A 13020-nucleotide genomic window follows, 5' to 3' on the forward strand; every position below is an offset into this window, starting at 1 on the left:
AATTGATATGGAATATAACAACTTTCAAGTATTTAAAAGGGTGGAAGGAGAGAAAAATTCTCCTTAACCTCTGATGATAGGACAAGAAGCAATGGGCTTAAATTGTAGCAAGAGCGGTTTGGTTGGACATTAAGAAAAACTTCCTGTCAGGGTGTTTAAGAACTGGAATAAAGTGCCTAGAGAGTTTGTAGGATTTCGATTACTGGAGACTTCAGTGCAGGTTAGATATACACCTGTCAGGGATGATCTCTACACGGTGCTTGGTCTTGCTGTGATTGCAGGGGACTGGACTTGACGACCTCTTGAGGTCCCTTCCAGTTCTAGTGTTCTATGAAGAGGTTGTGTATCTGATTCATAGGTCTTTCTAGCCTGAATAAAAAAATCAGGCAGCAGGAATACTTGTTGCTTTACACACAAGTTCTTACATTTAGTCTATCACTTCACAAGCATTTATCTACTGCTAGCAGCATCTCGATGAGTTATGTATATAAATGCTCTATTTGACAGTCACTATTGTTAGAAAATCACAGCTTTTATTTTACCTGCCTTTGCATATACATGTAATCTTTTCTGACTGATACTTATTTACAGCTGAGCTAATCATTCTAAAGCAGTAGTAGGTGCTCTTGATTTTAGTGTTGAAGGCTTCAGGTTTCTGCACTGAGCTCTGTGGAATATGTATGCATTACATATGCCCCTTATGCAGGCCTCAAGTCATACCATAATGTTAGTTCTGTTGCTTGCTGACTCAGAGTTGTAAGAACATGTGCACAATGGGATGTGCTTCTCTCAACTTCAGCAACTACAAGCTCACCATCCTCGGGCTATCTAAGAATACAGAATGTAATATGGAGATGAACCTCTCATACAGCTGGAAGGGACCTTGAGAGGTCATTGAGTCCAGTCCCCTGCCCTCATGGCAGGACCAAGTACCATCCATGACAAATTTGTCCCTGATCTCTAAATGGCCCACTCAAGGACTGCACTCACAATCATGGGTTTAGCAGGCCAGTGCTCAAACCACTGAGCTATCCCTTCCCCCAAATGGAAAACAATCTCAATTATACCTATAAAAATAGTGTTCTAAATTGCATAGCTTATTTTAAAATAGGGAGTGCCTACACGGCACTTATGTCGAAATAGAGCACTCTTCCTCCGACTTCCCTTACACCTCGTACAATGAGAATCACAGGAGTCAGAGTAAGTCTTCCAGTTCGACATTAATTCAAAATAACTGCCTGCTGTATAGACATAGACTAAGTTATTTCAAAATAATGTTGCTGTATAGACACACCCGTGGTGTGCATTCTGTCTCTCTGATCATCTTTGTCACTCACTTCTGCATACTTTCCAGGTTCTCTACATTGACCAAAATATCACCACCTGTGTCTTCCATGCTACATCTGTTAATGTACCTTAACCTGGCATTTGCTTTCTTTGTAACCGCTTCACAGTGCTAACTCATGTTGTTTGAATGCCAAGCCATTTGCCCCCTATTCCATATTTGTGCCTTTTTTTTCTTAAGTGCACCTCACATTTGTTTTCTTCATTTCATTTTGTTGTTTATAGCCCAGTTCTTTATCAAGATCCCTCTGAATTTTAGCTCTTTGCCAAAGCATTTGGTAACCCCTCCACCCAGCTTTACATCATCTACAAACTTGATCAGCGTGCTCCCTCTACCTGCAGCCAGGTCACTGATAAAGATGTTAAGCAACACAGGACCCAGAACAGAGCCTTGTGGAACCTCATTTGAGCCTTCCATCTAATCTAACACTATTCCATTTATAGTTACTCTGTTTGTGGTTCTTTAACCCATTATGTATCAACTTAATAGTAGTTCTGCTAAGCCTGCATTTCTCCAGCTTGTATATCAGAATGTCATGTGGGACCCTGTCAAAACCCTTGCTGAAGTTTAGCTATAATATGTCCACCATGCAGCAGTTGGGTGTGTAGTACACACAAGCTTTTGTGCAATGCACTTGTGAGAGGGGTCAGAATGAAACCTGCAATAGGAAATCTAATTTTGGTATTTTTGTGTGCATTTAAACTTAGGAATACTTCCTATAGAAAGATACTGATGTGCTTGTGTTTGCACAAGAGAATTGACCAGCAATCTAATAGCTGGAATGTGAATGGCTGCATACTTGCAACTCTGCACAACAGAACAAGAAACTAAGTGAATATTCTTTCCTATTCAAATGGCATAGGATTAGGAGCATCACAAACTTGGGCTACTGCCATAAAATTCTGCAATTTTGCAGATGGCAAACTGGATCTTTTCCAGAAAACTAGTCTCATGGGTTAGTATGGGGCAGAAACTATGTACAAAGCATACAAAATGGATACGCTGCATCTACTTTGACTGCTACGGTTCTTCCACAGGGAGATGCTTTGTTGAGACTCTGTAGCTTTATGCTGGAGGTATTTTCCTGCTCTTATTAATGAGTGTGTCTAGACTGGCAAGATTTTGCGCAAAAGCAGCTGCTTTTGCACAAAAACTTGCCAGCTGTCTACACTAGCCACTTGAATTTGTGCAGGAGCACTGATGTTCTAATGTAAGAATTCAGTGCTTCTTCTGCAAATACTCTGATGCTCCCGCTCAGAGATAAGCCCTCTTGCACAAGTATTCTTGCGCAAGAGGGCCAGTGTAAACAGGCACCTTAATTTTTTGCGCAAGAAAGCCCGATGGCTAAAATGGCCATCGGAGCATTCTTGTGCAAAAGCATCCATGCCCAGAATAGACGCGCTTTTGCACAAAAGCACTTTTTGCGCAAAAGCATCTGTGCCAATCTAGATGCTCTTTTGCGGAAATACTTTTAACGGAAAAACTTTTCCATTAAAAGTAGTTCGCAAAATCATGCCAGTCTAGACGCAGCCATTGTGTTTTCACCTGTCTGGCCTGAAATTCTGGGGATGTGCCATTATCAATCCCAAGTAAAACATAAATGGCATATAAAAACATAAAAAGAACAGTTGCACGTGAGGGCTTATTCCCGAGTGGGAGCATCATAGTTCTTGCTCAAGAAGCACTGATTTCATATATTAGAACGTCAGTGGTCTTGCATAAGAACTCGCGGTCAGTGTAGACAGGCAGCAAGTTTTGGCGCAAAAGCGGCTGCTTTTGTGCAAGATTGCACTAATGTAGACACAGCAGTGGTGTCTTTCATTGTACCTGTGACATCCTAATTTTTGCCCGCGCTCAGTGCAACATACTCCCTACAGCTGTTCCTTAATTTGCAAAGTGTTCCAAATGCATATGCTCTCAGTATCCTTTGATTTAGACAAAGGTGTACCAGGCTCCAAGCCAGTAGAGCAGGGCCTCACACATAGCCTTTTCATTTGTCTGGTGTTAATGTTTCTGTATACTTCACAACATTTGTTAAACAAGGATCCATACCTCACCCAGGGGCAGACAAAGATTCTTTGCTTGTCACAGCTGAAAGAACTGACATTGCACAAGCTTATGATCACGCTACAAACCTGAAGCAAGGGTGTCTGTGGGATGCTTGCCACATTGAAGATATGTAAAGACCCTGGGAGAAGCCTGCATGAAAACAAAGGCTTTGTACTTAAGCCGCTGCAATAGAACATTGGCAGGTTTTCTACACCTGACATACAGACCCTACACGATTTGCAGAACTGCTATTTGCGTATTCACAGGTGTCTCCCAGCCTGCGGGGGGGAGCCAGCAGTCCCAGGGAACTCAGCTCAGCTCCCACGGTGAGTTGCTTGCAGCCCCTGTGGTGAATTTGGGAGCTGTGGCTCTCAGAAGTCACACATTTTACCAATTGCGATGGTGTTAGGAACTCATCCACCACGAATGGCAAGGGGTTCCTGTACTTCAAGCTGCTGCTTGGCAGTTCACTTAAACCAGGGGTTTTGTATGCTTATTTTCTGGAGTCCTGCCATAAAACACCTGTGTCCTGACTCCTCACAAGTGCACACTGCTCACAACTAACATTGGAGACAATGGGAGCTGAGGGTCAGTGCCTCAAAGAGGACCTTAAAATAGTGGTCATGTGCAACTTTATCTCTGTGCCAGTGTTAGTGCCTTAGCTATCTTAGCTCCACTGTTCATGCATGGAGGGGGGGCGGGGGGAGAAGAGTTGCATTCAGCTGTGCCAGAGGTTCTCTGCCACTGTCGAAGATCTGAATAATTGTGTGCAGCCAATAATGGACATACAGGATGAAACCCCATTGTTCTTGTGCATTGACTGAGGGAAGGCTCCTAGGGAAAGACAGTATCTGAGCATGTAAGTACTGCTCCCTTACCTACACTAGGGCTGCGTCTAGACTGGCATGATTTTGCACTAAAGCAGCTGCTTTTGCGCAAAATCTTGCTGCCTGTCTACACGGGTCGCGAGTATTTGATCAAGAAAACTGACTTTGTAATGTACAAAATCAGTGGTTCTTGCGCAAATACTCTGATGCTCCTGCTCAGGGATAAGCCCTCTTGCACAAGTATTCTTGCACAAGAGGCCAGTGTAGACAGGCAACGTTAATTTCTTGCGCAAGAAAGCCTGATGGCTAAAATGGCCATCAAAGATTTCTTGCGCAAGAGAGCATCTACACTGGCATGGATGCTTTTGCGCAAAAGCACATGCCAGTATAGACGCTCTCTTGCGCAAATACTTTTAATGAAAAACTTTTCCATTAAAAGTATCTGCACAAAATCATGCCAGTCTAGACGCAGCCTAGGGTTACAGCACAAGTTAGGATGATAGAAGGGAATTTGTTACTGATGTACAGCTTGTGAGTAAATGTGCCTTTTGCAGTGCAAATAAGCTAGATGGCCCTGTGCATGCTCTGCCAATTTTGGTGTTGCGTAGAAACCAGGCTGCATCAAGCTTCTGAATCCATAGCAAGTAGGTTGTCTCATCACCCTGTCATAGTCTGGTTTATTAGGACAACCACTTGGTTTTAGGTCAAAAGGTCAAACTACCCCCCTCCCCCCACTATTGCTGCCTTAAAACACTGATGAACTTTTTAATGGTGGCTGTTGCCACTGCCGGCTGCACCCTTTGTTTTGTAAGGACGCAGAAGGCAAACGATTCACTTGGGATCTCAACTGCACTTGGGGTGGCAACATGCGCAGCTATAGAGCCTGCCCCCTTCTGGGGTGAGCACAAGCCCAGATTAGGGTAATTCTGCATCCCAATGCTGCCTTTTGCTAGTTCAAATGCCTGCTTTCCCTTCATGCCTTTTGTTCCTCCACTGTGGCCCATGGGCCTCCAGCACCCAGGGACAGCCCTCTGTCTTTGCCAGGAGCCATTGGCTTTCCTGCGGCACTCAGAAGGGCTGGGGGCTCTCAGGCGCAGATCAGCATGTGGTGTGTGATCATGCTGCTCAGATAACTTGTCTTGTGATCAGGCCCAGAACTAATTGTTGGGGGAGGGGTGGAAGAGTGTCTTCTACACTGACAGCCTGGAGTAATGGTGTCTGGCCAAGGCTCCAGGCCTGGGGCTCCTGTTGAGCAGCCACTATTGTTCGTCACTACGGTAATTAAAATGCTACCTTGCCCTCCAGTGGGGGTGGGTAGGAGTGTGCCTGGGAAGGGGGGAAGGGAGTAAGCAAGCCTTGTACTGTAAACAGAAATCTCCAGTCTCTGCTGCTGGCTGGTAGTAGAGTGGGGCTCTCTTCCTGCAGTGGGGCTGCAGAGCCAAGGAAGTGTCACTTTCAGAGCCGCAGCTGAGAGGGTCACCTATAGTGGTTTCACTCAAGTGCTTGCATGGCGGACCCCTGTGCCGCTGCAGCAGGGCTGTGATCTGTCAGATCTTACTAGCTCTGCCAGGGCAGGCTGGAACTTCCCCAGTGACAATACAAGTGAAGCAGCTGTAATAGAGCAGTAAGTCCTGCCCCATTAGTGTGTGGGTCTCCCCTAGTTGAGTACCTATTGGGGTACAGGGAATGGAAAAAGACTGCTCAGGGGTCAGCAGTGCAGTGAGAGCCTATGCCCAGCAGAGCTGGCCTTTGCAAAACACATCCTACATCTGGGCACCTGTGAAAGAAAGCTACCTGTGGGGCCCACATAATAGGCAAGGCAAGCCACAGCGTCCCCACCTCTGCCACAAGTTTATTTACAAAAAATGTTACAGTCCCTGAGCACTGAGACGTTAAAAATCCACATGGCTTGCACATGGGAACAATCCCACCCCATCTCTTGCAGCAAAAGCAGCCCATCCCACATTTGGAACAGGCCCCAGGGGAGAACAGGTACGGAGTGGAGGACTCTGTCCCTGGGATTGCCCTAGCGGTAACAGGCAAAAGGGAAGTACAGGCCACATGCTGGCAAGGTTTGAGCATCCCTGCTTCGGATGAACTCTGGTTCGGTCTCACCGAAGAATCTACAGGAAGCACATGGAAAGAGCAGCATACCCCATTTCCTTCTCTTTCAGGCTCTCCTCTCCATTGCTGGGAGAACAGGGCAGCGGACGGTAGGGGAAGCGGTACCCCATTACTTAGTGTTATTGGCAGATAGTTCTCACTGTGGTGAGTATAAGATTAATCCTTACCCTGATCTCTGCAGATGACTGTACCTGCTTCTACATAACAATGAAGCAAGGAAGGAAAACGCACTGTTGCAGCAGTGGAGGTTCCCCAGCAATTCTCCTCTATCTTTCAGTTCCTGTCACTCAACAGACAGGGCTGTCACCCCATGTCTCTGTGCATCCCTAAAGACTTCCCCCTCAGAATCACAGAGGCCCGAGTGGGTGCTGCAGAGGCTATTTCAGTGCAGTACAGAATAGAGCACAGGAAATGGCCAGCAGCGGACGTTGGAGCTGAAAACGCAGTCCTGGCTCTGGTCTACGTTCAGCACCCTGCAGCTTCAGTGCACATGCACGGTCAGATGGAGCAAGGCTCAGGCTGGGCCGAGGGGGCAGGCTTCCTAGGAGAGTTCTTTTTATCCTGTTAGTTGCTTTGATCACCTCAGTCTCTCCTCTTGGAAATAACTGCAACAGGAACGCTCCAAGTGACGCCCACTGGGCTTGGGAATGTTGGCAGCTGGAAGGCCTGATGCCCAGTTACTCCTTGAAGCCCTGGATGCTACAGAGAATCCTCTTCTGATGGCCTGGAAGCACTATCCCCATCTTCTTCAAATCCCTTGAACAGATTGGGGGAGGGAGGAGAGAAAGATCAGCTGAGTCACTGCTCTTGCTCCTGGTTGGTAGGGGAGGGGCACATTCTGTGGAAACCAAACCCTAGGACCAGTTCCTAGGTCCAGGCACGTCTCCCTGCCTCCGGCTTAGAGCCTGCTGCCTCCAGTGCCTTCCTCTGTAATCAGTGGATTTTGGGACCCTTGGCAGTGCTGCCACCAACACCTGCCTGCTAGCTGCTACCTTCTTGCCATTAGTATCTGGGACATAGGGGGGAGCAGACAGGCACCCTGGGCACTGAGCTTACACATCACTGACTATTGTAACTAGCCCAACTCTTGCACCCGTTATCTCCCCACCACCACATAAACCAGCCCCTTCCAGTGTCCCATTCCCAAGGCCTCTGCCCTTCTACGCTTATGTTCCCTTGAATTGTGTACTTATCCATTCCCTGCCCCTATGTGCCCTGCCCATTTCCTGATACCTCAAGAGAGCATGAGGCCTATGCCACTCTCCCAGCCTGCTCTCCCTCCTCCCAACTGAGCCCTAACCACGGGCTCCCCTGATGCCCAGGTTCAGGCTCCATGTGAAGCAGAGACTTGGCTCTGCTCCTGGATACACTTTCCCCTCTGGGCTGAGCAGGAGACAGCCCCCTTTGCAGGCAACCGAGACCCAGGAAGAGCTTTGGCGTCTCCAGATCAGATGTGCTGTATCTGGAGCAGATTGAAGGCCACTGCGATGCTAGAGGCAGTAGAGCAGAGCGCCTGGACAGCTGACTGAGCCAGACCATGGAAAACTTGTCCCTGCAGAGCCTCACATGCCGCCCTCCCTGCTAGCCTGTTCAGAGGCTGATGCAAGCCCTGCTCCTCCTTTCCAAAGCCCTGATGGGCTTGGAGCAGGCCTGTGCCAGTGCTGCCTCTCAGTGCTAAAGCAGAACACCTGCCGGTGGCTGATGGGAGCCCACTGTATGCCTGCAGGACACAGCAGAGCCTTTAACTCAGACTTCAGACAGGAGGGGAGGGCAGAGCAGATAAGACAGCCTGTAAGGAGGGACCGGGTTACAGCTATGGAGCAAGCTCCAGGGAATTAGGCTGAGCTGGGTTTATCACCTTATCGGAAAGGGGCGAGTCCAGAGAGCAGGAAGGGGGTACCAAGAGGCCCCTGGCTAATTTGTGCTGGAGGCGTGTTCAGACACCAAAGGGATGGTGGCAGAAGATTAGTGTGGATCTTGCCCCAGGCTCTACTGGCCAGAGGGAAGCCAGAGCCACCCCGAAGGGCCGCAGTGCCTACTTACTCGGTAGTGAGCTCTAGGATGGAGTCCATGGTGTCCAGGCCAGCGGTGCGGAAGCTGATGATGTAGCGTTTCATGCGGATGGATTCCAGCCATTCTGGGATTGACTGATAAGGGATCCCATCAGACCCACTGCAGCTGGGGAGCCGCAGTGTCACCCTGGGGACAAAAAGTCGTCATCAAAGCAACTGCCTTCAACAGAATGGCAGCACCCTCAAACTGGGACTTATCTAAGGGGCAAGAGTGCCCTCTGCTGGGGCCAGGCAGGTATGTCTGCTCCCTGCACTCCCTGGGACCCAACCCAGCAACCTTCCTGGGCTGGCACCAGGGAGACAGAACTTCATTTCTTGCACACACAGGCCTAGAAGCTCCTCTTCCCTGTGTTGTCAGTGCCCCAGCCTCTGGGAAAGCACAGATGCTGAACCCAGGAACCCACAGCATTCTCCTCTCAGATCTGCAGTACCCCCCAGCCCAGCACCACTACCTGGGGTCGAAGTCTGCAACGGCGCGGAGCAAATGGGGGCTGGAGATGAAGTGTTCCAGCTGGTCCTGGATCTCCTGGAAGCGGGGCCGTCGCATGCGATCATGTGACCAGCAGCCTTTCATGAGCTCATAGAGGATAGATGGGCAGTCCACTGGCGGGGGGAGCCGGTACCCATCCTCTATGCTCTTCATCACCTACACACAGAAGGGCAGAGACTTGTGACTACAGCCCTGAGCTGAGACACATTTCTATGGGAAGATGGAAATCAGTATCCACTCATCTGCAGGACTCTACTCCCTGGAGCAGAGGTAATGTGTGTGGGAGGAGGGGGGTGGGCCATGACGGGTCACATGCTACCAAACGTTGTGGGTGGGAGGGGCTGGCCAGCAGTGAGGGCGGAGAAGTGGAACAAGGTGGCCCCAGCTGCTTTGCTCTTCCAGCCATGCTGCTCTGAGGGAGAGGGTGGGGCCACCTCGATGCACCCTGGCAGGAAACAGAGCCATGTGGCCTGGGGAGCAAAGCTGGTGGGGCTAACTTGCTCCACTTCCCCTGCAGTGAGTGCGGGGGGGTGGGGAGGAAGGAGAAACTGCGGACCACTGCTGCTGGTGCCAGCCTGCTAGTCCCCCAGGCCATATCAGTTGGGGCAAGAGGTGGAGCACGGACAGGACAGAGGTGGGGAGAGTCAGGTCCTGCGACAGAGGGGATTGTCCTGGTATTTCCCTAGTCTGGGTGGGGTCACATGGCCAGCCCAGGAGATGATGGAACCAAAAGGAGAAGAATGGGGTGCTGCCACTCCCAGGGCCCAGCACCTCAGGAAGGCAGCATCTCCCAGCCATGCAGCTCTACTGTTTCCAGACCCGCCCCAGCAGAGCTGTACGACCCCAGGCAGGAGCCACTGCTGTATGGAAGGGACAGCTGCATGCCTGGGATAAGCTGCCAGCACAGGGCGCAGGCTCCTGGGAGTGGTGGCACCATATTCTTCTCCTCTGGCCACGGATGGAAACTTGTATTCACACAGGGCTCTACTTGTGGGCAGATTCTACTGAGGGCAGGACACCACTGAGATTATCCAGGAGGGGCTGGAACACCTCCACCGGGAAAGCCCATGCAATGGTCACAGTATCTTCTGGGGCCCTGAGCAATGTAACGCAGATGGGCTCACTTCGGAACGGTTGTGGGGGAAGGTCAGTGGGCAGTCGAGCGAGGGATCAGGAGGCTTGAGGTGCCAGGGTATACTGATAGGTATAAGAGGCTTTTAGGTGACATTTGCTACTGTCACCTTCCCCCCCACCCACCCCACACACACACGTTCATCTTTCCAGATGTGAGATATGGGGGTCTGTGGGCATAGCCCAGGACTGGTAGGGGAAGGGTTAATAGTCTTGGAGGAAGAATCCAGCAGGCTGACCTTGCTGAGCACAGAAAGTCATCCTTTATCTTTATGTGGGATTCCCTTGCTTAAGCAACCTTTCAGGGACCAGCCTGCCACCTGGGGGAAATACAGGTGACGCTTCATTAGGAGGCTGGTGTTTTTGTTTCCTGGCCTCTCCAACATGAATGAGGTCCAGGTAATGAGCTTATTCCAGTGTCACAGGGCTGGGGTCTGAACACACACGAGCAATGGCTGTTCTTAGAGGGTGGGGTGACACAGCAGGGGCTGCAAACTGTGTGCCTTCTCGGTTCCATTCAGCCTATGCCCCGCCCTGCCTGCTCAGCACAGCCCCGCCCTCCTTACCTCCTGATTGGTCATGTCTCCGTAGGGCTTGTCCCCGAAGGACAGCACCTCCCACATGACAATGCCGTAACTCCAGACGTCGCTGGACGAGGTGAAGATGCGATGGGCAATGGCCTCGGGTGCTGTCCAGCGGATGGGGATCTTCCCGCCCTGCAGGGAGGGGTGAGAGCACAGCTAGCAGTTACCCCCGGGCCGTATTTCAGCACTGTTCGGCCCAGCAGAGCCCCAAGTGAATTACAAACCATACCTAGCAAGGGGCCCGCTTCACCCACTGGGCTAAATAAGGCAACTTTAAGTGAGTGACACGTTTTAGAGAAGACATGAAGGAGACTCCTTTATACAACGGAATCCAGAGGGGGGCAACATGGTACCATCCAGGTTGGAATTTGGTCAGGACACAGTGGTTAATCCCAAAAGTTTATATAAAAAATGGCACAGGCTCAAGATGTTCAGGACTTTGGTGGTTTGCTCCACCTAAAAGACAGCCCCCCAAGTACAGTGCTGGCAAGCATCCTACCAAGGTCAATACTGACTCCATAGGGAAGAGGACCACCATCCGAGTTACTCACCCCCACCATGCAGGTCTCTCATCCAAATCCTCACGTGGCCTGGCCACCCTTAGCAAGGCGGTTCAGGGGGCTCTCTACCCACAATGCACAATAACTCCACTTTGAAGTTAAGACCCTGACGGCCCCAAGCCACGGTACCTTGGTTTCGTATGTCCCCTCCGCATTGTTTTCCAGTATTCGGGAGAGGCCGAAGTCAGACACCTTGCACTGCAAGCCCTGAGTTACCAGGATGTTGCGGGCAGCCAAGTCCCGGTGCACGTAGTTGCGGTCTGAGAGGTAGGTCATACCCGAGGCAATGCCTTGTAGCATAACTACCAGCTGGAGAGAGCTGAACTTGTCCTCGTTCTCCTGCAGAGCAAGGCGGGGTGGGGGGAGGAAACAAGCCCATCAGGTCACTGGAGTCTGCAGATTTCTCAGTTTACAGTTTCTTACCAGCTCGCAAGCCAACATCACAGGAGAGAGGATCAGAAGAGAGGAGGGGGAGCCCTTTGGAATCAATCAGGGACCCACAGTCCAGTCCCCAGCAGGGAAAGCCCCATGGCAATAAACAGTCTGACTGGGATCCAGCCTCAGCTGCAGGGGCAATTCCCAATGAACAGAGCTCTCAGAGTGGAAGGGGCCACAACGGCCTAGTTTCCTTGCACCTCAGCACAGGCAGTGGCCAAGAAGTGCCCAGATCATAGGGACATGTTACAAACTTTGGTCCCTCACCCGGAGGAAGGTGTCCAGGGCTCCATTCTCCATATACTCAGTGATGATCATCATTGGTTTCCCTGGGGCAAGAGGAAAAGAGCATCACCCACACTGCATCCTTCTGCACTAGAGGACCCGCAGCACACCACCTGGCTCCCTCGCCCACAAAGCAGCATGACTCCTCATTTCTCACTGACCTGTTGTGTCCTGCACCTCACGCCCCCAGCTCGGAGCCCAGCCCCAGCCATCTCCCTGCCTTTCTCCTAGACCACATCCAATTGCCCATCCCCGCTCAAGCTCCAGGGATTAATTCATACCTTTCCTCTCCTCGTGCCACAGAAGAGACACCCTTTCTCCTCATTCCCCCACTATCCCTTCTGGGGGCGGTCATGATGGTGTCCCCGGCTCCCACAGGCCTACATCCTTCTCCCTGCACAGGCTAGAGGGCAGCACCCTTTTCTCCTCTAGCTCTCACAGGAAGATGGCCGTCCTACCCTGACCCAGGACCCGCACGGTGATGCCCCTCACTGCCCATTCCACATGGGTTCTTACGCTTGGTGACGACCCCCTCCAGGCGCACAATGTTGTGATGATTGAATTGGCCCATGATCGTTGCCTCACGCAGAAAATTCCACCACTGAGAGTCCGAATATGTTGACTTGAGGGTCTTGATGGCAACCACAATGCGCTCCTTTCCTGGCAGGCGCAGGGTCCCACGATAGACCTCCCCAAACTCCCCTGCAGCACCACAGAGACAGGAGGTTACCGGGGCAGGAGAGATGTGAGGGAAATCCATGAACAAGGGCACAGAGTCAGCTCCAATGAGACTTACCCTCCCCAATAACGTTCTCCATGGTGACACAGGCCATATCTAGCTCCTTGGTGAACTCCAAGACCCCTCTGCTTGGGTCCTCATAGGGCTGTAGCTCCACATAGGGTTTCAACCAGATCTTCTCCTCTATGGCACAGGAAACAGAGAAAAATAAACACCATGTCACCAAGATTCCTGGGAATCTCTTGACAGTTCATGATTCCTGCAAGAATCAGAGCAAACCAGCCGACAATCATATGTAGACAAACAGAGCCACTCGGAGAAGAGACAAACTAAACTCCAAAGTCAATGCTGGCAGCTAGAGAAGCTGAGTCAGAGCCCA

The 13020-nt window shown here is 50.7% G+C and overlaps 1 protein-coding gene across 4 annotated transcripts in view; it reads right to left on the reverse strand.

Annotated features, from left to right (window-relative positions):
• Window positions 1-6029: 6029 nt before the first annotated feature.
• EPHA1 (EPH receptor A1) overlaps window positions 6030-13020 on the reverse strand; it is a 50677-nt gene continuing 43686 nt past the window's right edge. For all 4 annotated transcript variants that reach the window (XM_075903409.2, XM_075903424.2, XM_075903415.2 and 1 more), the window contains 8 exons: window positions 12699-12824; window positions 12419-12604; window positions 11885-11946; window positions 11312-11521; window positions 10605-10754; window positions 8870-9063; window positions 8389-8544; window positions 6030-7101 (listed from right to left, as the gene is read on the reverse strand). In XM_075903409.2, coding sequence (XP_075759524.2) covers window positions 7023-7101; window positions 8389-8544; window positions 8870-9063; window positions 10605-10754; window positions 11312-11521; window positions 11885-11946; window positions 12419-12604; window positions 12699-12824 — 1163 coding nt within the window. In that variant the 3' untranslated portion in view covers window positions 6030-7022. The remainder of the gene's footprint in view (window positions 7102-8388; window positions 8545-8869; window positions 9064-10604; window positions 10755-11311; window positions 11522-11884; window positions 11947-12418; window positions 12605-12698; window positions 12825-13020) is intronic.

This window comes from Pelodiscus sinensis, chromosome 1 (assembly GCF_052426305.1).
Source record: "Pelodiscus sinensis isolate ZL-2025 chromosome 1, ASM5242630v1, whole genome shotgun sequence".
In the NCBI taxonomy this organism is placed as follows: domain Eukaryota; kingdom Metazoa; phylum Chordata; order Testudines; family Trionychidae; genus Pelodiscus; species Pelodiscus sinensis.